This window comes from Bubalus kerabau, chromosome 18 (genome assembly GCF_029407905.1).
Source record: "Bubalus kerabau isolate K-KA32 ecotype Philippines breed swamp buffalo chromosome 18, PCC_UOA_SB_1v2, whole genome shotgun sequence".
Taxonomy (NCBI): Eukaryota; Metazoa; Chordata; class Mammalia; order Artiodactyla; family Bovidae; genus Bubalus; species Bubalus kerabau.
The window spans coordinates 8,713,479-8,739,206 of record NC_073641.1 but is presented as its reverse complement, the minus strand read 5'-3'; the positions used below and the strand labels follow the sequence as shown (position 1 = coordinate 8,739,206).

General features: G+C 42.8%; 1 protein-coding gene across 1 annotated transcript in view; it reads right to left on the bottom strand.

Moving 5' to 3' along the window:
- The window catches only part of LOC129633009 (beta-hexosaminidase subunit beta-like), a 34,320-nt gene extending 8,843 nt beyond the window's left edge, over positions 1 to 25,477 (bottom strand). The window contains exons 1-6 of the mRNA XM_055554780.1: positions 25,193 to 25,477; positions 18,633 to 18,778; positions 13,389 to 13,454; positions 8,340 to 8,386; positions 7,967 to 8,077; positions 4,070 to 4,171 (exon numbers count right to left, since the gene is read on the bottom strand). Coding sequence (XP_055410755.1) covers positions 4,070 to 4,171; positions 7,967 to 8,077; positions 8,340 to 8,386; positions 13,389 to 13,454; positions 18,633 to 18,778; positions 25,193 to 25,467 — 747 coding nt within the window. The 5' untranslated portion in view covers positions 25,468 to 25,477. The remainder of the gene's footprint in view (positions 1 to 4,069; positions 4,172 to 7,966; positions 8,078 to 8,339; positions 8,387 to 13,388; positions 13,455 to 18,632; positions 18,779 to 25,192) is intronic.
- Between the last annotated feature and the right edge of the window lie 251 nt (positions 25,478 to 25,728).

Genomic DNA, 25,728 nt, shown 5'->3' with positions numbered 1-25,728 from the left:
CTACAAGACCTTTTAGAACTAACACCCAAAAAAGATGTCCTTTTCATTATAGGGGACTGGAATGCACAAGTAGGAAGTCAAGAAACACCTGGAGTAACAGGCCAATTTGGCCTTGGAATATGGAATGAAGCAGGGCAAAGACTAATAGAGTTTTGCCAAGAAAATGCACTGGTCATAGCAAACACCCTCTTCCAACAACACAAGAGAAGACTCTACATATGGACATCACCAGATGGTCAACATCGAAATCACATTGATTACATTCTTTGCAGCCAAAGATGGAGAAGTTCTATACAGTCAGCAAAAATAAGACTAGGAGCTGACTGTGGCTCAGATCATGAACTCCTTATTGCCAAATTCAGACTGAAATTGAAGAAAGTAGGAAAAACCACTAGACCATTCAGGTGTGACCTAAATCAAATCCCTTATGATTATACAGTGGAAGTGAGAAATAGATTTAAGGGACTAGATCTGATAGAGTGCCTGATGAACTATGGACGGAGGTTCATGACATTGTACAGGAGACAGGGATCAGGACCATCCCCATGGAAAAGAAATGCAAAAAAAGCAAAATGGCTGTCTGAGGTGGCCTTACAAATAGCTGTGAAAAGAAGAGAAGCGAAAAGCAAAGGAGAAAAGGAAAGATATAAACATCTGAATGCAGAGTCCCAAAGAATAGCAAGGAGAGATAAGAAAGCCTTCCTCAGAGACCAATGCAAAGAAATAGAGGAAAAGAACATAATGAAAACACTAGAGATCTCTTCAAGAAAATTAGAGATACCAAAGGGAATATTTCATGCAAAGATGGGCTTGATAAAGGACAGAAATGGCATGGACCTAACAGAAGCAGTAGATATTAAGAAGAGGTGGCAAGAATACACAGAAGAACTGTACAAAAAAGATCTTCATGACCAAGATAATCACGATGGTGTGATCACACACCTAGAGCCAGACATCCTGGAATGTGAAGTCAAGTGGGCCTTAGAAAGCATCACTACGAACAAAGCTAGTGGAGGTGATGGAATTCCAGTTGAGCTATTTCAAATCCTGAAAGATGATGCTGCGAAAGTGCTGCACCCAATATGCCAGCAAATTTGGAAAACTCAGCAGTGGCCACAGGACTGGAAAAGGTCAGTTTTCATTCCAATCCCAAAGAAAGGCAATGCCAAAGAATGCTCAAACTACCGCACAATTGCACTCATCTCACACGCTAGTAAAGAAATGCTCAAAATTCTCCAAGCCAGGTTTCAGCAATACGTGAACCGTGAACTTCCTGATGTTCAAGCTGGTTTTCGAAAAGACAGAGAAACCAGAGATCAAATTGCCAATATCTGCTGGATCATCGAAAAAGCAAGAGAGTTCCAGGAAAACATCTACTTCTGCTTTACTGACTATGCCAAAGCCTTTGACTGTGTGGATCACAATAAACTGTGGAAAATTCTGAAAGAGATGGGAATACCAGACCACCTGACCTGCCTCTTGAGAAATCTGTATGCAGGTCAGGAAGCAACAGTTAGAAGTAGACATGGAACAACAGACTGGTTCCAAATAGGAAAAGGAGTACGTCAAGGCTGTATACTGTCACCCTGCTTATTTAACTTCTATGCAGAGTACATCATGAGAAACGCTGGGCTGGAAGAAGCACAAGCTGGAATCAAGATTGCCGGGAGGAATATCAATAACCGCAGATATGCAGATGATACCACCCTTATGGCAGAGAGTGAAGAGGAACTCAAAAGCCTCTTGATGAAAGTGAAAGTGGAGAATGAAAAAGTTGGCTTAAAGCTCAACATTCAGAAAACTAATATCATGGCATCTGGTCCCATCACTTCATGGGAAATAGATGGGGAAACAGTGGAAACACTGGCTGACTTTATTTATTTGGGCTCCAAAATCACTGCCGATGGTGACTGCAGCCATGAAATTAAAAGACGCTTACTCCTTGGAAGGAAAGTTATGACTAACCTAGACAGCATATTCAAAACCAGAGACATTACTTTGCCAACAAAGGTCCGTCTAGTCAAGGCTATGGTTTTTCCTGTAGTCATGTATGGATGTGAGAGTTGGACTCTGAAGAAAGCTGAGCACCGAAGAATTGATGTTTTTGAACTGTGGTGTTGGAGAAGACTCTTGAGAGTCTCTTGGACACCAAGGAGATCCAACCAGTCCATTCTGAAGGAGATCAGCCCTGGGATTTCTTTGGAAGGAATGATGCTAAAGCTGAAACTCCAGTACTTTGGCCACCTGATGCGAAGAGTTGACTCATTGGAAAAGACTCTGATGCTGGGAGGGATTGGGGGCAGGAGGAGAAGGGGATGACAGAGGATGAGATGGCTGGCTGGCATCACTGACTCGATGGACGTGAGTCTGTTTGAACTCCGGGAGTTGGTGATGGACAGGGAGGCCTAGCATGCTGCGGTTCATGGGGTTGCAAAGAGTTGGACACGACTGAGCGACTGAACTGAACTGAACTGACCATCACGCTATTTCAACCTCATGTGACCATATGACATAACAGAAATAAAAGGTTCTACTCCAAAGTGCAAATTCTGAATATATTGCCCTTGTCAGTTTTAGAATCATAATTCACACATTATTACAAAACATAGCTGTTGGCGTTCAAGATCACTTTAATTACTGCCAGCAGTAAAAATTCCCCTTGAGATGCCCTGATTTTTTTTTTTTATTAATTTTGTTTTATGTTCTTTAAAAATTAGAACCCAGTATCAGTGGAAAATAAAGGTCCATTAAAAGTGTTACTATGGCACATCTCTCAAGGTATAAATATATAAATATAAATAAATGCTCAACTCCTTAAAAAGTAGTCTTGTCTTCTCCAATCCCAACAAGAAATCTGTATTGAATCAAGACCTGATCCAAGTTTATAGTAAATACAGGGGACAGAAGAACATATTGACACTGGACGGGCAATCAACAAAACCCAGATTGTGGAAAACTACAGGACAAATTGAGCTTCGTTTCCTCAATGAAAATAATAAAAGAAAAATAAAAAGACATGGTCAGAGATGGGCACCCATAGAACAGATATGTTAACTGACCACAGTGTATGGAGTTTATTTGCATCCCACTGCAAATAAAAAAATTATTTTTTAAAGAAAAAGGCACTTGGGCATAAATTAATAATGATTGGCTACCTGGATTATTGCTAATTTTTTAGCTGTGATAATGAGTTATTTTTAAACAGGCCTTTTTACCAATAAGAGATGATGTCTGAGATTACCTTCAAAATAATGGTGGAGGGGATATAGGTGCTATAGGATTGGCCATTACTTGATTATTGAAGCTGAGCGATGAGGAAGTGGGAATTCATTAAATTCTACTTCTGTATATGTTTGAAGCTTTCCATGTTAAAAGCAAACAACAACAGGAATGCTGCTAGGATTTCAATCCAAACCACATCAAAACTTTAAGGAGAGGTTTGGAATTGTGACCAGAGGACTAATTCAGGGTCTTGGCTCTGCCCCTTCATATCTACAACTTTGCATGAGACGTGCAGCTTCTCTTGCTGTCAGTGACTAGCTCTGTAGTACAGGGGATTCAGTGAGACAGTAGTAAGGCTTGCTCCCTGCTTCACTGGTCTATAATTCAGTCAATTTGAACACTTCTAACACTACATTATTTTCTACGAAGAAGCCATTATCTCTTAAGATTGCCTACTTCATACAGTTTTTTAGAGAGAAAAGAAGTTGTCATTTACAGAATTCAGAACAATTCTGTTTAAAACACTTGTACAGTTGGGCTACTTGATAAATGTAATTATTTAATTTTATGTTAATCACAAATGCTTCAGGTCTCCTACATCCATTAAGCTTTTAAATTTGTATTTCTATAGCCCCATAAATGTTTACATTTATGATAACAATTACAAAAGCAGACCAGTTTTGTGGACCTAAAATGCTCAGCAATAGCATATTAAAATTTAAAACCACGAATATCTAACTTTTACACTTAAATTATATCCATAATAAGAAACATTTAAGCTACCAACTTCTAAGGAAACCATACCAAAAATTTTTGTACACCAACAACAATAACATGAATTACTCACTTTATTGCTTAATTCAGGAAAAGTGATGCTCTGATAAGGGAAAGACTGGTCATCCACTATGTGCCAGTGGAGAACATTAAACTTATTAAAAGCCATGGCATCCTGCAAGCAAACAGGTTGAAAATTTATACACCTTAAAACCACAATGAGATTATCAACTCATACCTGTCAGAATGGCTATCATCAAAAAGAACACAAGAAATGTTGGTGGGAATGTGGAGAAAAGGGAGCCCTCATAAACTCTTGGTGGGAATGTACATTGGTACAGCCAACAGTTTGGAGGTTTCAAAAAAGACAAAAAATAAAACTTACCGTATGACCCAGCAATTCCACCTCTTGGTATACATACCCAAAAAAACAAAAAAACTAATCTGAAAAGATACATGCACCCCAGTGTTCACAGCCGCATTATTTACAATTGCCAAGATACAGAAGCAACCTACTTCTTGAGTTCTGAAGACATCTTTTCTGCTAGGTTTCAGGTCTTTCTCATCAATAATTGCTCTTAATAGTTGTAACTTTGCTGTGTTTATGGCAGGAGGTGAGTAAGAGGGTCTTCCTGCTCCACCTTCTTGCCACATCTCGAGCAGGGAGGCTATATGTTCTGATTCTCTGATAGGGAAAGTCTCCATTTTCTTCATATCATCTTTTATATTTCACATATATATTATATTGTTTATTCCTCCATAGTGTACATAAAATCAGTACATAACTACTAGTTAATGAACCTAACTGTTCATTAACAGGTGAATGGATAAAGATGTAGTGTATGTATATACAATGGGATTCTACTCTGCAGTAAAAAAAGAATGAAATTTTGCTATCTACGAGATGGATGGACTTGGAGGACATGATACCAAGTAAAGTAAGTCATACAGAGAAGGATAAAAACTGTGATAGCACTTACATGTGGGATCTAAAACATGCAACAAACTAGTGACTATAATAAAAAAGAAGCAGACTCAGAAAGAACAAACCCAGTGGGGAGAGGAAAGGGAAAAACAATTACATACCACAGATGTACATTCCAATTTATTAATACTTATCTATATCCAGGGTTGTTCCCAATGTGTCTGTTTCCTTTTAAAATTTCCTTTTCAACAAGGGAAGGATGTGAAGAAGTATACATTTCTTTTCACTTTTCATAAAGCCTATACACAATGCATATCATAAATTAAAACTTTAACTTTGCCCTACTGGAAGAGAGCCAGCTCATGAATTCTGAGTAGCTCTTGGCTATCACTATTGTGGTGTTTGGGAATAGAGCAGAGGAAAAATGGGATTTACAATTCCCACAATTCTGAGATTTTAGTGCCAACCCTTAGAAATGAAAGAAATTCAGTACACACACAGCACAAATCCAATTAACATTCTCAGAAATTTGGGGGTCACTGACACTGATTTTATGTACACTATGGAGGAATAAACAATATAATATATATGTGAAATATAAAAGATGATATGAAGAAAATGGAGACTTTCCCTATCAGAGAATCAGAACATATAGCCTCCCTGCTCGAGATGTGGCAAGAAGGTGGAGCAGGAAGACCCTCTTACTCACCTCCTGCCATAAACACAGCAAAGTTACAACTATTAAGAGCAATTATTGATGAGAAAGACCTGAAACCTAGCAGAAAAGATGTCTTCAGAACTCAAGATACAAAGATGGAAACACACAGAGGCAAGTAGGTGGGTCAAGACCCACAGTCCTGGGTAGATGACCCACAAATGGGAGGCTATCACAGTTGCAGAGGTTCTCCCCAAAGGGGTGAGGAATCCGAGCCCATAGCAGGCTCTGCAGACCAGGGGGTCCAACACTGGGACAGGGAGCCCCCAAAAACATCTAGCACTGAAGGCCAGCAGGACTTGAATACGGGAGAACTGAAGGTCTACAAGAGACAGATTGTGCATTTCAAATTTCACAGACTCTTAGTCCCAAGGCAGAAGCACTAATTTTTAAGAAGCCTGGGTCAGAACCTCTTGCTGATGTTAGCCTCCCAAAGAGGCAGGAGACTACTGGGAATCCCCTTGGGAACAAAAGCACCAGAGGGAGCCATCTGGGGAGCCTGCTGACACTGGGATGTCAAGCGCTGTTTTGGAGTCCTCACTCTAGACTGTCAGCACCAGAGACTTAACTGCCCATCAACAGGCCAGCGCCAGTCCCGGAAGCCAGTCCCACAGGCAGCTGCCCCAGGGCCCAGCTCTGCCCACCCAGGGAGCAGCAGCCCCCACAGGAGGCAGGGCCTGTTATATATGAACCTTATGGTAACTACAAACCAAAAACCTATTAATAGGCACACACAAAGAAAGGAATCCAAACATAACACTAAAGATAGCCATCACATGGCAAGGGAAGAGAGCAAAAGAAGATAAAAGGAACAAAAAGAACTACGGAAACAACCCAGAACAATTGACAAAATGACAGTACGTATATATCCATCAATGGCAACTTTGTAAATAGACTAAGTTCTCCAATCAGAATAGAGTGGACTCCACCATAAAAAAATGAAATCTTGCCATTGTGACAACATGGGTAAGTCTAGAGGATATTATGTTAAATACATCAGAGATACATCAGAGAAAGACAAATACCAAGGATCTCCATCTGTGAAACCTAAACAGCAAAATGAAACAAAAACAGACTCAAATACAGAGAACGGTTGCCAGGAGGGTAAGGGGGTGGGTGAAGATAGGTAAAGAGGATTATGAGGAACGAACCTCCAGCTACGCAATACATAAGCCCTGAGAATGTAATAATACTGTAATAACTATATGGGGATAGATGGATACCAGACTTATCCTGGTGGTCATTCCATAATGTATGCTAATGTCAAACCATGATTTAGTATACCTGGAACTAAAAGAATATTGTACGTCAACTGCATTTCAATAGAAAAAGAATCATATGTTAATTCATTCTTCAAGTCTAAAATGAAATAAATAGGACATAAAAATTTGTCAGTCTTTGGTAAATGAGATTATGGGATCACTATTTTATGTATATCTATGTTCAAACTTTTTTTTTTACGCTAAGCCTGTATTTCTTTCATTAAAAATTACAATTATGTCTTTTGAAGAAAAAATCAAGGTTTTAATGGAAATGTAAAAATAACTTTTTTATAACATGCTATGTTCATAAATGATTCGGTGAAGGTACAAGAAAACTTCCTGATCCTCATAAACTGACAGTGATGGGAGGGATGAACCAATAAAAAGTCAGTAAGAGAAGAGTTACGTCAACTTTGCTTCCCAGCTCCCACCACCTGAGGTTCCATATTTCTTTGGAACATTTTCTTAGTTACAAAGCTGCTCTCAGATTCCTTTCTAGACCACTTACAAAACAGTAAGTGGAGGTCACAAAATTAAAGGTCAGTAACTGGAGATACTGGAGAAGGAAACTGCAACCTACTCCAGTATTCCTGCCTGGGAAATCCCATGGACAGAGGAGCCTGGTGGGCTACAGTCCATGGGGTCACAAGAGTCGGACGGAGTAACTCAACAGCAACAGCAGCAGCAGCTAGAGGTAAGGTATTCCTCATGAAAAGTCTCAACCCATGATTTGACAATTGAGATTTACATAGAGGGCCAATAGGCAGCATTAAAACTGAGTGTTTTCCTTAACAATGCTACTGAATACTGGGTTAGCCTCTTTCCCACCTCAATGAAAACAAGAGGGTGATTCCCTAGGGGAGCCTCCACTTCTCTGCAGAGGAAATACATTTCTCAGGGAAGGGAGGGAAGAAAGTCCACTGCTTATCCTTAGTATACGGAAATATATTAGTATATGGAAAATGAATCCCTTGTTCCAACCAGCACAAGAGCATAGCGACCAACATAAAGTAACAACATAAAAGAACACTTCTTCAGAACAGACAGTGGATTAAAATAATTACCTACCAGAGTTTTCAAAATAGTCTTAACGGGCAGAAAGTGTCTAGATGTATCAATTAAGATTCCTCTATGAGGAAACCTGGGAGAATCCACAATGTTGGATTCATTGGCAGTGAACTAAAAGACAAAAGAAAACTTTTATTTATTTTCAGAATTTTCTCCAGTTCAGTGATGACTACATGTGTCTATGCAAGTATGGGATAAGAGATTAATTTAAAACCAAACAAAGTGTAAAAATTACATTTACCATCTAAGAAACACACTTGAGGAGAAGAAACATTCAAGAAGCAATAAATAGCTAAAAAGTTGACATTTTTCCTATAGAATGTTTTATTATGTCTATCCAATAATGTTAGTAACATACAATAATCATACTTACAGTCCCATAAGAATTTTGGTAAATCAACTGGCTAAAGGTCTCTAAACCTGAGGAAAATAAAATTTATAATTTATTGTGTTAATTTATAAAGGAGACAATAAAAGATATATTATCCAAGCATAGAAACAAAGCCAGGAAAGGCAAATAAAATTAAATACGTTATACTCTGTAACATACTCTCTAAAATCAAGGCTCAATTTTAAAAAAATCCCTGATGCTATCAGATAAAAATGTTTTACTTAATTGTGCCCATACCATTGTTTCTGTTTTAATGATAAACACAAAAAAATAGTGTTTTAAGGAAACAAAATTCCAGTTCCTTAATAAATTTATAGCATTATAAGAAAGAATTTTTATAATACAATATTATAGGCACTCTGCTACTGCTAAGTTGCTTCAGTCGTGTCCGACTCTGTGCGACCCCATAGTTGGCAGCCCAACAGGGTCCCCCGTCCCTGGGATTCTCCAGGCAAGAACACTGGAGTGGGTTGCCATAGGCACTTTAGAAGGTACCTAAACTTAACAGAGGAGAAGGCAATGGCACCCCACTCCAGTACTCTTGCCTGGAAAATCGCATGGACAGAGGAGCCTGGTAGGCTGCAGTCCATGGAGTTGCTCAGAGTCAGACATGACTGAGCGACTTCACTTTCACTTTTCACTTTCATGCATTGGAGGAGGAAATGGCAACCCACTCCAGTGTTCTTGCCTGGAGAATCCCAGGGACGGCAGGGACTGGTGGGCTGCCGTCTATGGGGTCGCACAGAGTCGGACACGACTGAAGCAACTTAGCAGCAGCAGCAGCAAACTTAACAGAGGGCAAAGAGGCCCAGAAAACACCATGAAACTATAAAGGCCCAACTTACAGTGTTCTATTTATAACAGCAGAGACTTTTTTATGCATGTGGACTATTCCCTATATTATAAGCCAATTCCTCTATCCAGCCTTGACTTTACCAAAATTCATGGTTCTAGCTGATAACTATATTGCCAAGGAAAATGTTAACCTAAGAAGACAGGTATACTTCAGTTTCTTACATTTCACAGGTAACTGCTTTTTTTTACAAATCAAAGGTTTGAAGCAACCTTGCATTGTCAGATGATGATCAGTATTTTTTACCAATTAAGTATTTTTAAAATGGGGGAGGAAACAGCAACCCACTCCATTATTCTTGCTGGGGAAATCCCATGGACAGAGGGACCTGGTGGGCTACAGTCCATGGGGTCACAAAGAGTCGAACACAACTTAATGATTAAACAATGCAACATTTTTAGATTAAGGTATGTATCTATTTTTAAGTCATAATGCTATTGCGCTGTACTATTGAAAAACTACAGGACAGTGTAAGCATAACTTTTATATGCACTGGGAAACCAAAATATTTCTGTGACTCCCTTTACTGAGATAGTCACTTTACTGCAGTGGTCTAGACCCAAACCCACACTATCTCCAGGGCTTCCCTGTAGTACAAACTCAAATGAAAGAGAAGATGTGACAACATACTACAAAAACACAGAAGACTGTAAGAGACTGCTATGGCCGATTATATGCCAACAAATTTGACAACTTAGAAGAAATGAATAAACTCCTAGAGGGAAAACCTACCAAGACTGAATTACGAAGAAACCGAATCTGAGAATGATTACTAGTAAGGAGATGGTAACAATAATAAAACATCTCCAACAAATAAAAGGCCAGGATCAGAAGGCTTCGCTAGTGAATTCTACTAAACATTTAAAAAAGAATTAATTTTTTGGATATGTCACCAATAGCAAAAGAAATAAAAGCAAAAATAAACAAATGGGACGACACCAAAGTAGAAGCTTCTGCACATCAAAGGAAATCATCAACGAAAGGCAATCTACCAAAGGGGAGAAGATACTTGCAAATTATGTATCTATTAAGGGGTTACTATACAAAGAACTCATACAACTCAATAGCAAAAAACAGTCCAATTAAAAAATGGGTAGAAGATTGTGAACAGGTATATTTTTCAAGGAAGACACAAAAATAGCCAACATGTACATGAGAAGGTGCTCAACATCATTGAGCATCAGTTCAGTCCAGTTCAGTCGCTCAGTCATGTCCGACTCTTGGAGACCCCTTTTCTACAGCACGCCAGGCCTCCCTGTCCATCCCCAATTCCTGGAGCTTACTCAAACTCATGTCCATTGAGTCAGTGATACCATTCAACCATCTCACCCTCTGTCATCCCCTTCTCCTCCCACTTTCAACCATTCCCAGCATCAGGGTCTTTTCAAATGAGTCAGTTCTTCACATCAGGTGGCCAAAGTATTGGAGTTCCAGCTTCAGCATCAGTCCTTCCAGTGAATATTCAGGACTGATTTCCTTTAGGATGGACTGGTTGGATCTCCTTGCTGTCCAAGGGACTCGAAAGAGTCTTCTCCAACACCACAGTTCAAAAACATCAATTCTTCGGCGCTTAGCTTTCTTTACAGTCAAACTCTCACATCCATACATGACTACTGGAAAAACAAAAGCTTTGACTACACAGAGCTTTGTTGACAAAGTAATGTCTCTGCTTTTTGATATGCTGTCCAGGTTGGTCATAACTTTAACTATTAACCATCAGGGAAAGGCAAATCAAAACCACAGGGACATATCACCTCACACCTGTTAGAATGGCCATGGTCAAAAGCACAAGAAATAACAAGTGTTGGCGAGGATATGCAGTAAAAGGATCCCTTATGTACTGTTCATGGGAATATAAACTGGGGAAGCCACTATATAGCTACCACATGATCCAGCAATTCCGCCTCTGGGTATTTATCCAAAGAAAACAAAAACACTAAGTCCCTCCACCCCAAATATATGTACCTCTGTGTTCACTGCAGCATTAACTACAATAGCCAAGATACGGAAACAACCTATCCGTCAAGGGATGAATGGATAAAGGTGCAGTGTGCATATGTATACAATGGAATACTGTTCAGCCACAGAAAGCAGGAAATCTTGCTGTTTGCGACAACATGGATGGAACTTAAGGCCGTTCTGCTAAATGAAATAAGACAGAGAAAGACAAACACTACATGATCTCAATTAGATGTGGAATCTGAAAAATCAAAAACCAAGCTCATAAATATAAAAAAATAGATTGGTAGTTACTAGAGGCAGGGGTAGGGGGTAGGCAAAATGGGTGAAGGGGATCAAAAGTACAATCTTTCATATAGTCATAAGTCCTAGAGACGCGAGGCACAGCATAGTGACTGTAATTAATAAATATTGTGCTACCTATTTGCAAGTTGCTAAAAAGAGTAAATCTCAGAAGTTCTCATCATAAGAAAAGCAATTCTTTTCTAACTGTGTGTGGTGACGGATGGAGACTAAACTTACTGTGGTGATCATCTGCATTATGTACAAATATCAAATCATTATGCTGTAAAACTGAAACTAATATAATTTTATGTCAATTATACCTCAAGAAAATTAGGGAAGAATGAAATGTTCAAAAGTTGCTTTGGCTAGTCTTCCTCCTAGCCCCAAATACAGAATAACTTTGGAATTTTCTGTTAAGTGGCAACACCCTCAAATATTATTTATGACACATTTGTTACTTTCACAGTCTGACAGTAAGTAGAAAATAAGGACTTCCTGGACTGGATTCACAAAACGCTCTCAAAAGTTCTTATGCGGATCAGGGCAGACATCAATAAAGGTGACGTCCCTAACAGGCCCCAGACAAGACAGGCAGACCAGACTGGTAAAAGTTTAACATCACATCCCATTATTTGTAAATAATCTAGATGATAATATCTGTAGTTACATTTGGGGTAAGTATCTATAGCTATTTTCATGTCATTATTTTGAATAAGATCACAATCATACCATTATTATTATGACTATAAAACAGAGCATTAACAATCATTATTTTATTCTAAATAACACTCAACCTGAGTCAAATTCAAAGCCTTCTCTCCTTTTAATTACTATAACTGGCTGGCCAGCTCACATTAAAGAAAATTATTCTTCTCCTTTTTCAAAGCCATACTAATTTGGAAGCCAGTAAAACAAAATCTTATCCTCTTAAAAGAAGAGGTCAAAGCAGCTTTCGAACAGCAAAAGTAAATGTCCCAATGCCTGAACTTTGAAGTTCAGACTGAAAGTCACAGGAAAAGCTTTTAAGGTTCTTCTCTGCTCACTGCCTCCAATCACTCTAGAGTATATTTTTATCTTTTCACAGCATTCCTGAAAACTTTGTTACTTTTCTAAATTCACGGGAATTTAAAATGGGGGAAGGATTCTCTTCTTTTCTAAGTCATCATAATGTGTATGGTTGACTCTGTTCCTGAACTCTTCTTGAGACTCCCAGGATCAAATCATTCCTGGCCAAGACACAGAAAAAGAATCGTCCGATTCCCTAGTGGATTCAGATGAAAATGGATAATGAGATCAAGAGCAACTCCACTCCTGAAAGGAGACGCTGGAGAAGAACCAGCTGAGTCGATAAGGACTCTCACATGCCATGGCACGTGCATTTATGCTGCGCTGAAGTCCTGAGCATCTTAACACAGCAAGCAGAAAACAACAACACACATGGAGAGTTGGACATGTTTTATTGGGAACATGATTTTCCTCTTTGTTTTTCTGCTTCTGCACTAATTGACTGGTACAGAAAAAAATGTGAGTATACTGTTGTTTGAATAAATAAATCAAATGCATAAAGGACATGCTTGCTACTGAAGGTGACAAGAGGGAACGCATGATAAAACAAAATCTAATTGGAGCAGATCAGGGCCATTTATAACTCTATAAACATTACAGTTCAAGAACACCAAGGAATTGCAGCATTATGAATGCAATAACCTTCAAACATTTTTAAAAGGTCAAATGATCTTTCATTAAGTGGTATATATAAATGACCTTTAAGTGGTATATACAGTACTGAATGGAAATTGTTTTGGAAATACCCAACAAATCTATAAAGGGCCCAAGGAAGCAAAGTTTTGCTATTAATTATGCTTGATTTCCCAAAGTGGCAACTGGAACTATTTCCTTACTAGAAAATAACAATGAAGCTACATAGAACTTACCTCGTAACACTCCCCAAACCCTGTTGGCAGTGAGCGTGGCCACTGGTCCTTTCACCAGTAAAGTGTCTGTATTGGAAAAAAGAAAGAAATGTCTCTTGTTGGTGACAGATGGCGACATTCTACATTATATACAAATATCAAATCATTATGTTGTAAACCTGAAACTAATATAATGTTATGTCAATTATACCTCGAAAACCCAGGAAAGAATAAAAAGTTCTCTGCGTCATCATCACCCTGCCCGGCCACCACCACTCAGGGTGTCGCGTGACAGCTGGTGACACCCAGGGAAAACAGGTCTATCCACAGCTGGTCATCAGGTGACAGTCTTCCGACGAGGTAGCCTTTCCATCAGAACAGAGTCCTGAGTTAGGCTTATGTGTAAAAATGGACAGAAATACTGACTCACCACGTTGTGTAAGGGGAATGAACACAGTGTCATAAGGTAATTATACTCCAAAACAAGCAAGCTCACAGAAGGAGAGAGAAGACTCTTGGGTTACCAGAGGCGGGTGGTAACTGGGCAAAGGCAGGCAAAAGGTGCTCACTTCTGGTTATAAGATAAGTAAGTGCCAGGGACGTGACGTACAACGTGATGGACAGTCAGCACGGCTGTGTGCTAGACACGAAAGCTGTCCAGAGAGTAAATCATAAGAGTTCTCATCAAGACAAAAACGTTTTTGTTTCTTTAATTTTGTATCTACATGAGATGACGTTCACTAATGTCCTGTGACGATCATTTCACGACGTATGTAGGTCAGATCATTGTACTGCACACCTAGACTTACACGGTGCTGGGTGTCAGTTATGCCTCAGTAAAACTGGAAGGAAAAAATGTTTGCTTTCAATCCTTCAATGATACACAGTACATTTCCCAAAACATATCATTGCTATTTCTGGATCATTCTTTTTCTCCTGAGCTCCAAACCTGTATCTCCAACTGCCTTCTGTGTATCCTCACTTAGAAATTCCGTGAAAAGTGAAAGTTGCGCAGTCCTGTCCGACTGTTTGCGACCCCCTTCTCCAGGGGATCTTCCCAAACCAGGAATCAAACCAGGGTCTCCTGCACTGCAGGAGAATTCTTTATCAGCTGAGCTACCAGGGAAGCCCCAGAAATCCCGGAGGTTCTTCCTTAAACTCCACAAGCCCCACACTGAACTCTTCCCTCTTCTCACTTGCTGGGCTCTGGACTCATCCTCTCCTCACTCCAGCCAGCCGAGTAGCTCATGTCAGGAACCTGAGTGTCATCTCCATGATTCCTCATGCTCCCTTACTGGAGAGTTCTCTCCTGATACCCCTCTACAGAGCAGGGTCTTACTTAAGCTAAGAATTTAAGTCAAAAGGGCAAACTCCTCAGTGCCCATAATTTCTTGATGAAGCCTCTGGTATCAGTCTTGCACTCTGTAAGACCAGAGATTTCTCTACTCCGGCCCTTCTCTCCCTGTGCCCCCTACTTGCCCTGTACCTAAAACCCCTTACATTGTCCTGAATCTTCCTAACACTCACTTGCTGGGATCTTGCTTGTCGTCCAGAATCTGCCTTCTAACGCAGGGGATAGGAGTTCAGTCTTTGGTTGGGGAGCTAAGGTCCCACATGGTGCAACTGAGCGCACACACTGCAACTAGAGGTTGCCCCAACAGTCATTTCAGTGTTGAGAGAGCTTTCTCGTGGAGTTGTCCACAGACAAAGTAAAGCACCAGAAGGCACAGAGAGGTGGAAAGCTAAAGGGATGAGACCGGGAAGACTCTGCAGCAGCAGACACTCGAGGGCTGCAGGGCCCTGATCTAACATGGTGTCTCTGCTCCATCATCTCCCTGCACCACCGTCACCCAGGTTGTTGCCTAACCGTTGGCTACACACAGGGAAACAGCTCTACCAACAGCCAACAATCAGGTGACAACCTTCTGACAAGGAAGCCTTTCCATCAGACGAACAGTTGAGAGTTAGCTAAAGGCCAGGCTAAGAACGGTATTGCTGTTATGACCACAGTCGAATCACGATTCCTCCCCGCTATTAAATCCTTAGTTTAAGCCCCCTAAATAGAACTCACCATTTCACTGGTCACAGTTTAAAAGCCAGTTTTTGCCACATTCCACTTCTGAGATCTCCTGGAATCAGTCAGCACAAAGACTTATCTAAAACCATTAACAGGTGGCATATACCTGATGCCAATTATTTTCCAACAGCTGAGGACTGGCTGATATTTAAAAGGATTCTGATTCAACCCAATGCAAAAACCACACATATAAAGCCATAAGGAGGAGATTGTGTTTCCTGAATATATGGACAAATAAGCTATAGAATTCTCATTTCAAAGCCAAATTCTTAGTCTTAACACTGATAAGCTCCCTGAGGTGGAACGAAGGCATCTTTCTTTCAGTTATCCCTTTCTATACTTTTTGCACCACACTGTTGTTTTGAAGGGTATACATGCAAATAACAGCAATGGGTTCCTCTTTTTAATAAAATGTTATAGGTAAGACTAAAATCCCCTGTGAGATGCCCACTGAACTCCCCCTTCTTGCCTTAGAGGAAACAGCAGGGCTTTTCCTGGGCACTGCTATATGCACGCGACAAGAAGCAGAACGCTGCTTTACGTGCACCTTCCTGTATATATGCTGGTATATAAACGGGATCCTCCTGCACACATTATGATGTGTCTTCCCTTGTCCAGCTCAGCAGTTTATCTGGGCAAGTCCTCCGTGTCGTTCTGTCTCCGCTTCTTCTTTAAGTACTGTGTCTATTGGCGTGTGCTGCACTGGGTCGTCACTGCCGCGCGCGGGCTTTCTCTGGCTGCGGCGGGCGGGGACTCCTCTCGAGGGGCAGTGCGCGGGGGTCTCGCTGTGGTCGTCTCTCTTGTGCAGAGCACAGGCTCTCAGGCTCGCAGGCTTCAGTCGCGTGGCACATGGGCGCAGTAGTTGTGGCCGTGGGGTTTAGCTGCTCCTCAGCATATGGGATCTTCCCAGATCAGGGGGCGAAACGCGCATCCTCTCTATTGGCACGCAGATTCTTAAACACTGGACCACTAGAGAAGCCCTGAAACTCCACTTGTTCATTCTCAATTGTTGAAGAGTATTCTCTAATGTCAACTGACAAGATGTATGCAGCCATTCTTCTAGTGAAGAACACTTCGTTTTGCTTATAAACATTCACTGTGGCAGACAAACCACAGAGAGCATTCTTGATGTATGCAATGACTTCTCTATGGTAGAAATTAGTCTACATCTGGTTCTGAGCAAATGCCTGTTCTTATTTTACTTGATGCTGCTGTTAACAGTCGTCAGTTTCTCCAAGATTTCCTCGTACCCTTGGACAGTGGTTGATATCTTGTTATTTCCATTTGTGTGTTACTTCTATCATCATCATCTTCAACAACTAGTTTAAAACTAGTTTATCCTTTAACCAGAATATTTCATGGTTAGCTTATCTCCAAAAGTCTCCCTTTCAGAAAAATGGGGTTTGCAAAGCTGAATGCAAGACAGACTGTAACTCCCCAGCCTCGACACATTCCATTGTTTGGATTTTACAATATGTCATTGTACTGCAAGTCGGCAAAGATTCCTTGCTAATTTACTGATCATTTCTCAATTCAGATTGCAAAATCTAATTCATAAAGTGTCTGAGTGCTGTCAACTCACATGACTAATGTGGCAAACCGTCCTGTTTCTCTTTTAAGAACAGCCACAGAATGGAAGAGAAATGAAGTTCTTTTGCAAAAAGATATATCAAGGCATCAGGAAATCTCATCTCTAATCTAACCAAAAGGATGAAGAGATGGACTTTTAACTGTCTGTGAGGCAGTCTGAGAACAAAGGGGTTACTCTTTTCTCTAAGATGTTCATTTTCCTTTCTATTTTGACACCTGACTCACCAGCCTGCTCTTTCTGCACTAATCTTAAATCACCCATTGCTCCTCTTTGATTCCTTGATACAATTCCACGTAATTTCCAGTTGGTACATGCTATGAAAAAGGTCTGCCCATCTGTTTATTCTTTCTAGAACAAGTTAGGAAAAGCCTTGGAGAATAATATTTTATGCAAACAAAAAATCACGTAGCTTAATGTTGATTATATTTTCAATCAATATAAATGAAGATGGAATATAAATATAATACAACATAAATATAAATGAAAAGTGGAAAACTTCATCCCTCTCAGTTCTGCATTATCTATGTGTAAACTTAATTATAAACAGAAATCATGTCAGGACTTCTCTGGAGATCCAGTGGTTAAGACTCTGTGTTTCCACTGCAAGGGGCACAGGTTCAATCCATGGTCAGGGAACTAAGATCCCACATACTGTGCCCAAAAGAAAGAAAGAAAGAAAGATCATGCCGATAAATTAATTTCAAAATAAACTATCTAGATGTCTTAAATTAAGGGAAAAGCCAAGTAAGTTTTGGCACATCCATACAGTTGGTAGAACATTATTCAGCCACTAAAAATGCTGTCATTGAAAAACATTTAGTGAAATTCATGCTCATACGCAAAAAAGAGGCTTCTCAGGTCGTGCTAGTGGTAAAGAACCCGCACGCCAATGCAGGAGACGTGAGAAACTCGGGCTCAATCCCTTGGTTATGACGATCCTCTGGAAAAGGAATGGCACACCACTCCTGTGTTCTTGCCTGGGAAATCCCATGGACAGAGGAGTCTGGCAGAGTACAGTCCATGGGGTCTCAAAGAGTCAGACACGACTGAAGCAACTTAGCATAGCACATGCAAAAAAGAAAAACAGAAAAACCACATGTACAGAACTAGACCCCTTTTTCATGCCATTCTTTATCTTATGCTTTTATTTATATGTATATAAAACATTCAAATGTAGTACTCTGCAAAAAAAAAAAAAAAATCTAAGTAACAAAGGTTAACTCTGAGTGCCATGATTATGAATAATTTAATTCCTCCTCTTCACTTACTGTACTTAAAGATTTCCTGCAATGATTATGTTTTAGTTTTGCCATCAGACTTTTAGCAGTAATTATTTAGTTATTTATTATTGCCAATGTGCAGCATGTGGGACTTTGGTTCCCCATCCAAGGATCAAACCTGTGCTCCCTGCAGTGGACGTGCAGAGTCTTAACCACTGGACCACCAGTGACGTTCCCTCATGGTTATTTTTAAATAATAATTATAAACTCACTGGTTACGAGCTCACAATAGTTCAGGGAGTAGAGTCAGCTTCTGGCCCTCGAGTCTGTAACAAGCAGCTTTGTGTACAGTCCATTCCCATGACACAGGTACTCACAAGACTCATCCGAAGTGATGCTGGGAAAACCGTCACACTCTGGGTCCATGATGACTGAGACTTCAAGTTTCTGTAACTCCATTTCCCTTGGAACATTATCAGAGCCAAGAGGCCACTTGTAGAAACCAAAAATATAGTCATAATATCTGTATGAGAGAGATATTCAAACAAATTTTTAAACCATTGTTGTTCATTCTCTTTGTTGGGTCTGACTATATGACTACATGAGTACAGCACACCAGGCTTCCCTGTCTTTCACGAGGTGTGTGAAGCTGGGTGTGCAAGCTCATTCTGACTAGTGATGGGGGAGGGCGGGGAGGAGGGGAGGAGGAAGCTTCCTCTCCGAGGTGAGCACCGAGAAGAAAGCTTTCTCTGTATGTGACACCTAGACAAGAATCAGGCACACCAAAGAAAGCACGCCAGAGATGACGAGAATACATTTCCTCATGATACTGTTGAGCCACATGGCCAACTAGCCCTGACATCCTGCCTGCTTTTGGACTTCTCAATGCGTGAGATTCTTTACCATCTGAGCCACCAACGACTGAATGGTTCAAGATTGAGAAAGGAGGAGACAGGGCTGTCTGCTGCCACCCTGTTTGCTTCATCTGTATGCTGAGCACACCATGAGAAATGCCAGGCTAGATGAGTTACAAGCTGAAATCAAGATAGGCGGGAGAAGCTCAAATACATGGATGATGCCACTCTAATGTCAGAAAGAGAAGAGGAACTAGAAAGCCTCCCGATGAGGGTGAAGGAGGGGAGAGAAAGAGCTGGCCTAAAACTAAACATTAAAAACACTAAGATCATGCCATCTGGCCCCATTAGGTGGTGGTTGAGACACTAAGTCGAGTCTGACTCTTATGACCCCATGGACAGTAGCCTGCAAGGCTCCTCTGTCCATGGGATTCTCCAGGCAAGAATATTGGAGTGGGTTGCCATTTCCTTCTCCAGAGAATCTTCCCGACCCAGGGATTGAACCAGGGTCTCCTGCTTTGCAGGCAGATTCTATATCAAATGAGCTACTGGCTCCATTACTTCATGGAAAATAGAGGGGGAAAAGGTTGAAGTCAGTGACAGATTTCATCCTCTTGGGTTCTAAAATCACTGTGGATGGTGACTGTAGCCATGAAATTGGAAGATATTTGTTTCTTGGCAGGAAAGCTATGACAAACCTAGACAAGTGTGTTGAAAAGCAGAGACATTACTCTGTAGAAAGGTCTGTATAGTGAAGGCCGTGGTCTTCCCAGTGGTCGCATATGGTTGTGAGAGTTGGACTGTAAAGAAGGCAGAGCACCAAAGAATTGATGCCTTCAAACTGTGGTGCTGAAGACTCCTGAGGGTCCCTTGGACAGCAAGGAGATCAAACCAGCCAATCCTAAGGGAGACCAGCCCTGACTATTCACTGGAAGGACTGATGCTGAAGCTGAAGCTCCACTGTCTTGGTCATCTGATGTGAACAGCTGACTCATTGGAAAAGTCTCTGATGCTGGGAAAGATTGAGGGCAGAAGAAGAGGATGGCATAGGATGAGACTGCAGGATGGAATCACCAAGGCAATAGATATGAACTTGAGCAAACTTCAGAAGATGGTGAGGGACAGAGGTCTGGCCTGCTGCCTCCGTGGGGTCACGGAGAGTTAGACATAACTGGGCAACTGAACGACAACATGTGAGATAACAGGTTTTATTTTTGCTCAAGCCAGACTGAGTTGGGGCTCCTGTCACCTTCCAACAAAAGTATCCCAACTATCCCAAGTATCTTCCAACCAAAGAATCCTCACTAGGGCCTGGAAAATTTACATTCTGCTGGTACCTGACTCGGAGAAGGCAATGGCACCCCACTCCAGAACTCTTGCCTGGAAAATCCCATGGATGGAAGAGCCTGGTAGGCTGCAGTCCATGGGGTCGCTCAGAGTTGGACACGACTGAGCGACTTCACTTTCACTTTTCACTTTCATGCACTGGAGAAGGAAATGGCAACCCACTCCAGTGTTCTTGCCTGGAGAATCCCAGGGACGGGGGAGCCTGGTGGGCTGCCGTCTATGGGGTCGCACAGAGTCAGACACGACTGAAGTGACTTAGCAGCAGCAAGGAGAGATAGGGAAGTTCTGATGAACTTGGAAGTATATGGAAGATAACCAGTGACTTCCATATAACCAGTTAACCACAGTGAAACAGATAAAGGTGCTGAGGAAAATCATTAGCTTAGGAAAATCTTTTTATAATTTAAAAATACATTATTTATTTACTTGGCAGGACTGAGCCTTAGTTCTGGCATGTGGGATCTAGTTCCCCTACTGAGGACTGAACCTGGGCCCCTGCACTGGCAACATCCAGGAAGTCTAAGCCCCTGGACCACCAAGGAAGTCTCAATCAAAAAATCCTGACAGATTCAAAAGGAAATGAAGATCACTAAACTGTATAGCTAAAAATGGTTAATACAGCAATCCTAAGATTATGGCATCTGGTCCCATCACTTCATGGGAAATAGGTGGGGAAACAGTGGAAACAGTGGCTAACTTTATTTTTCTGGGCTCCAAAATCACTGCAGATGGTGATTGAAGCAATGAAATTAAAAGATGCTTACTCCTCAGAAGGAAAGTTATGACCAACCTAGATAGCATATTCAAAAGCAAAGACATTACTTTGCCAACAAAGGTCCGTCTAGTCAAGGCTATGGTTTTTCCAGTGGTCATGTATGGATTTGAGAGTTGGACTGTGGAGAAAGCTGAGTGCTGAAGAATTTATGCTTTTGCGCTGTGGTGTTGGAGAAGACTTGAGAGTCCCTTGGACTGCAAGGAGATCCAACCAGTCCAGTCTAAAGGAGATCAGTCCTGGGTGTTCATTGGAAGGACTGATGCTAAAGCTGAAACTCCAGTACTTAGGCCACCTGATGCGAAGAGTTGACTCATTGGAAAAGACTCTGATGCTGTGAGGGATTGGGGGCAGGAGGAGAAGGGAACGACAGAGGGTGACATGGCTGGATGACATCACCGACTCAATGGACATGAGTTTGAGTAAACTCCAGAGGTTGGTGATGGACAGGGAGGCCTGGTGTGCTGTGATTCATGGGGTTGCAAAGAGTCGGACACGACTGAGCAACTGAACTGAACTGAACTGAACTGAGGGCTTCCCAGGTCACGCTAGTGGTAAAGAACCCAGTTGCCAATGCAGGAGACACAGAGATGGTGGTTCCATCCCTGGGTTGGGAAGATCCCCTGGAGCAGGAAATGACAACCACTCCAGTATTCTTGCTTAGAAAATTATATGGGTAGAGGCAGCTTAAGGGCTACAGTCCATGGGGCGACAACAAGTCAGACACAACTGAGCACATAGCAATCTTATGTATATACTACCATAATTTAAAAAAAAAAAATTAAAGGAAATTAAAGCTGTTGGCAGCTTTGAGTCAGGAGCTGGCTTGTCCCAAATAAAGAAATCTTGGCCCTAGATATTAGAACTCTAACAGAAAACTCTAGTTAATACGATGGTTTTCCCAGTAGTCACGTATGGATGTGAGAGTTGGACTATAAAGAAAGCTGTGCGCAGAAGAATTGATACTTTCGAACTGAGGTGTTAGAGAAGACTCTTGAGAGTCACTCGGACTGCAAGGAGATCAAACCAGTCCATCCTAAAGGAAATCAGTCCTGAATATTCATTGGAAGGACTGATGCTGAAGCTGAAACTTCAATACTTTGGCCACCTGATGCAAAGAACTGACTCATTTGAAAAGACCCTGATGCTGGGAAAGATTGAAGGCGAGAGGAATAGGGGACGACAGAGGATGAGATGGTTGGATGGCATCACATATTCAATGGACGTGAGTTTAAATAAACCCTGGGAGTTTCTGATGGACAGGGAGGCCTAGCATGCTGAAGTCCACAGGGTCAAAAAGAGTGGGACACAACTGAGGGACTGAACTGAATAGAAAACTCTAAGGGATTGGACTCAATGGTATCCAAGGTGCATGTGAACAGTCAGTAGCTCTGTCGTCTCCATCTCTTTGCGACCCCATGGACCGTAGCCTGCCTGGCTCCTCTGTCCATGGAATTCTCCAGGCAAGGATACTTGAGAGGGTAGCCACTCCCTTCACCAGGGGACATTCCTGACCCAGGGATTGAACATGGCTCTCCTGCATTGCAGGCAGATTCCTTACCATATGAGCCACCAGGGAAGCCCATTTTAGCTTGTCAGGATCTGAAACTAAAGTTTCAGTTAACCAAGGAGGGAAAAAGGGAAAAAGAAAAAGAAAAAACTGGCATGTGATCTTGTTCTGAAAGCTAAGGAAGCAGCCGCGTACCAGACAGACAGAACTCTGCCTGCAAAATGCATACTGTTTCAAACCAGGGGTTGATACAAGTGGGAGACAGGAGCCATGAGGATCTGAACACACTGGGGGCTCGGTTTTACCTGTTCTCCATGGCCTACACATTCTAGAACATCCCATCATCTCTAAACCTTTTCAACGCCATCATGCCTTTTCTCTGAAACAATAAAGGCCCCTCCTTGGTTCCTAGCACACTCTCCTGAACGCTTTCAAGTCTCAGCAATAAGGGCTCATGTTTTATAGCCTCCTTCCTAACACGCAGGGTATAGTTAATAGCTGCTTGCCACACAGGGCACAAATTAGTTAGGCAAAGTCCTCAGATAACTCCCTGCACTCCCTTAGGATGCCAAGCCTTGTTTTTTAAACCATCTCACAGCTTATTCAAGTTCGGCTTATCTAACCATGGTTGCCTTACATCATCCACGCTTTCTTGCCATACTCATACCATTCAGCTTATCACTGTGTCCTTGTTTTACTAGCAGTATGGCACAGAAGGAAAATCCAGTTTTACGAACTGAGTCCCAGGGCAAATGAGGTGTGTTTGTTTTTAAAAGATTCCCAATTCAAGATCTTCCATCAAATGGCCTTCAGGTACTTTTTCCTTCTCAATATCCCAAGGCTGGTAATCAACCACCTTGACGCTACTTCTTCACCCAGACTCTAGCCATTCTGACCTGATGGCAGATTCAACACCAAAGACTCCCTAGAGTATGCATCCAAAAGGAGGGTAACATTGTCCCTCTTCTTATTTAGTGGTTCCCAACTGAAGGAGAAGAAACCATCTCTGCCATCGACTTCGTAAGTCTCTGCGGCCTAAGCCTAAGTCCGAGGCCTAGCTGGGGTCAGCAGGTGCTAATTGGACTAGTCCTGCATTACTTCCCAGCTGCATGGTGTCCTGCAAGCACAATTAAGCTCTAACGACCTCAGGGAACAAGGACCAAAATCTGAGGGAGGGAAGGACCTGTACAGTGGGCACCAAACCACACTCCTTCAGGGCACCTTTAGGACAGTCCTGCCCTTTAGGACAGGTCGAAGACTGGGGCTTCTTGAGACATCTCCCCAAGGGCAGTCGCCTTGCACACAGTGTAGTTAGCAAAGCCAGCGCTGTGGCACACCACCACAAATCACCTCCTCCTGTTGCTCAGTCAGTAAGTCGTGTCCCACGCTTTGTGACCCCAGGGACTGTAGCCCGCCAGGCTCCTCTGTCCATGGGGATTTTCCAGGCAAGAATGCTGGAGTGGTTGCCATTTCCTCCTCCAGGGGATCTTCCCCACCCAGGTAGGGATGGAACCCATGTCTCTTGTGTCTCCTGCATTGGCAGGCAGATTCTTTCCAGCTGAGCCACCACAGAAGCCCCACCCCACACCCCCCAATCAACTTGACATCAATTTTATAAAGAAAGAAAAAGCTAGCACTGTGGGCTGCCTCCCTACTACACAATTCACCCTGTGGCCAATGAGGTTACAGACCTGAGGCTGGAGGGCTGAGAGGTGCTAAGGATCTAAGCAGGAAGCTGGGAGAGCAAGCACATACGTGTTTCTGGCAAACAAAAGGAGAAGCAGGTAGTGCAGCACAGTGCCATACCACAGCAGTGAGGAGAAACCATCCAGCACTTTGCATGGAACAGGGATTTTGGAAGGGAAGGGGAGTTTGGCGCAATGCTTCAGCCTAAGGACTTTCTGCCATCTGAACTGTTACCAGATTGGCGGAGGAGAGATTGCCTATAAACGACAAGCCACTTCGGGAAACCCCTAGTCCCCAAACTTTAAGAACCCATCTTTCTCGTAGAATTCCCTCCAGATAAACTGCCTTTAACCCTCCATCCACTCCATTCTCCGAGGCGAACATGGCCACAAACTCTGAGCATCCTACTCCTTCCGCTCAATATCCTGCACCCAAAACAGGGTTCCAGAGCACCCAGGAAGTCCCTTAGGAGGCGGGGGTGAGGGCAGGGGACGGGAGGTCAGGGGAAGAGCTTGCGTTTCAGTCCCTGCTGGTTCAAGCGGGCTCTGCTCTCTTCTAGACCCGTGACTTTGGCCTGGTCACCGGCCGCTTCACCTGTCAAATAGGGGCAAGAGCGTCGGCGAGGCTGGATGCCTGTGCAAGTGGTAAGAGGCTCTCAGGCGCGCCTCCTCTCGGCCCCCGCGCCTGCGCTGCGTCCCAGGGTGGTCCGTCCCTCCCCGTCCCGGTGTCTCCGGGTCCCCTCCCTGGCCGCCCGTCGGGAGCGCTCACCGCCGAAACGCTTCCTGCAGGACTGCGCAGGAGGGGCCGGCCTTGGAAGTGGGGCTGTGCCCGAAGAAGTCGTTTCTGGGTGAGAGATAAAGCAAGCGCGGGGTCGTCATCACAGAGAGAGGCAGGGGCCAAAGATTCAGGTCCCGCGATGCAGAGAGGCGCGGGGTCTGCGTCCTTCGGGTCCCCAGAGCCGCCTGCACTACCAGCACCCCCAGCCCCGCCAGCAGCGCCAGCAGCCCGTGTAGCCTCAGCCTCCCCAGCCCGCGTTGCTCCATGGATGCTCAGCTGCTCTCTACCCGGCAACCCCGTAAGCACCGGCCGCCGCCTCGGCTCCTGATCCCGCCGGAGTCCGGGGGGCGGCGCGTGAAGCGAGCGAGTCCGAGAGTCAGCTGACTGTGCTCCGCCTCCAGAGGGCTGGGGCAGCCTTGAGGACCAGCGCCCGGCCGCAGCAGCCTTCCGCCCACAGCCCAACCCGGGTTTCTTCCCTGCCCAAACTTCCCACTGGTAGCGCTGGGGTTCTTGCAGCAGCTGGCCTC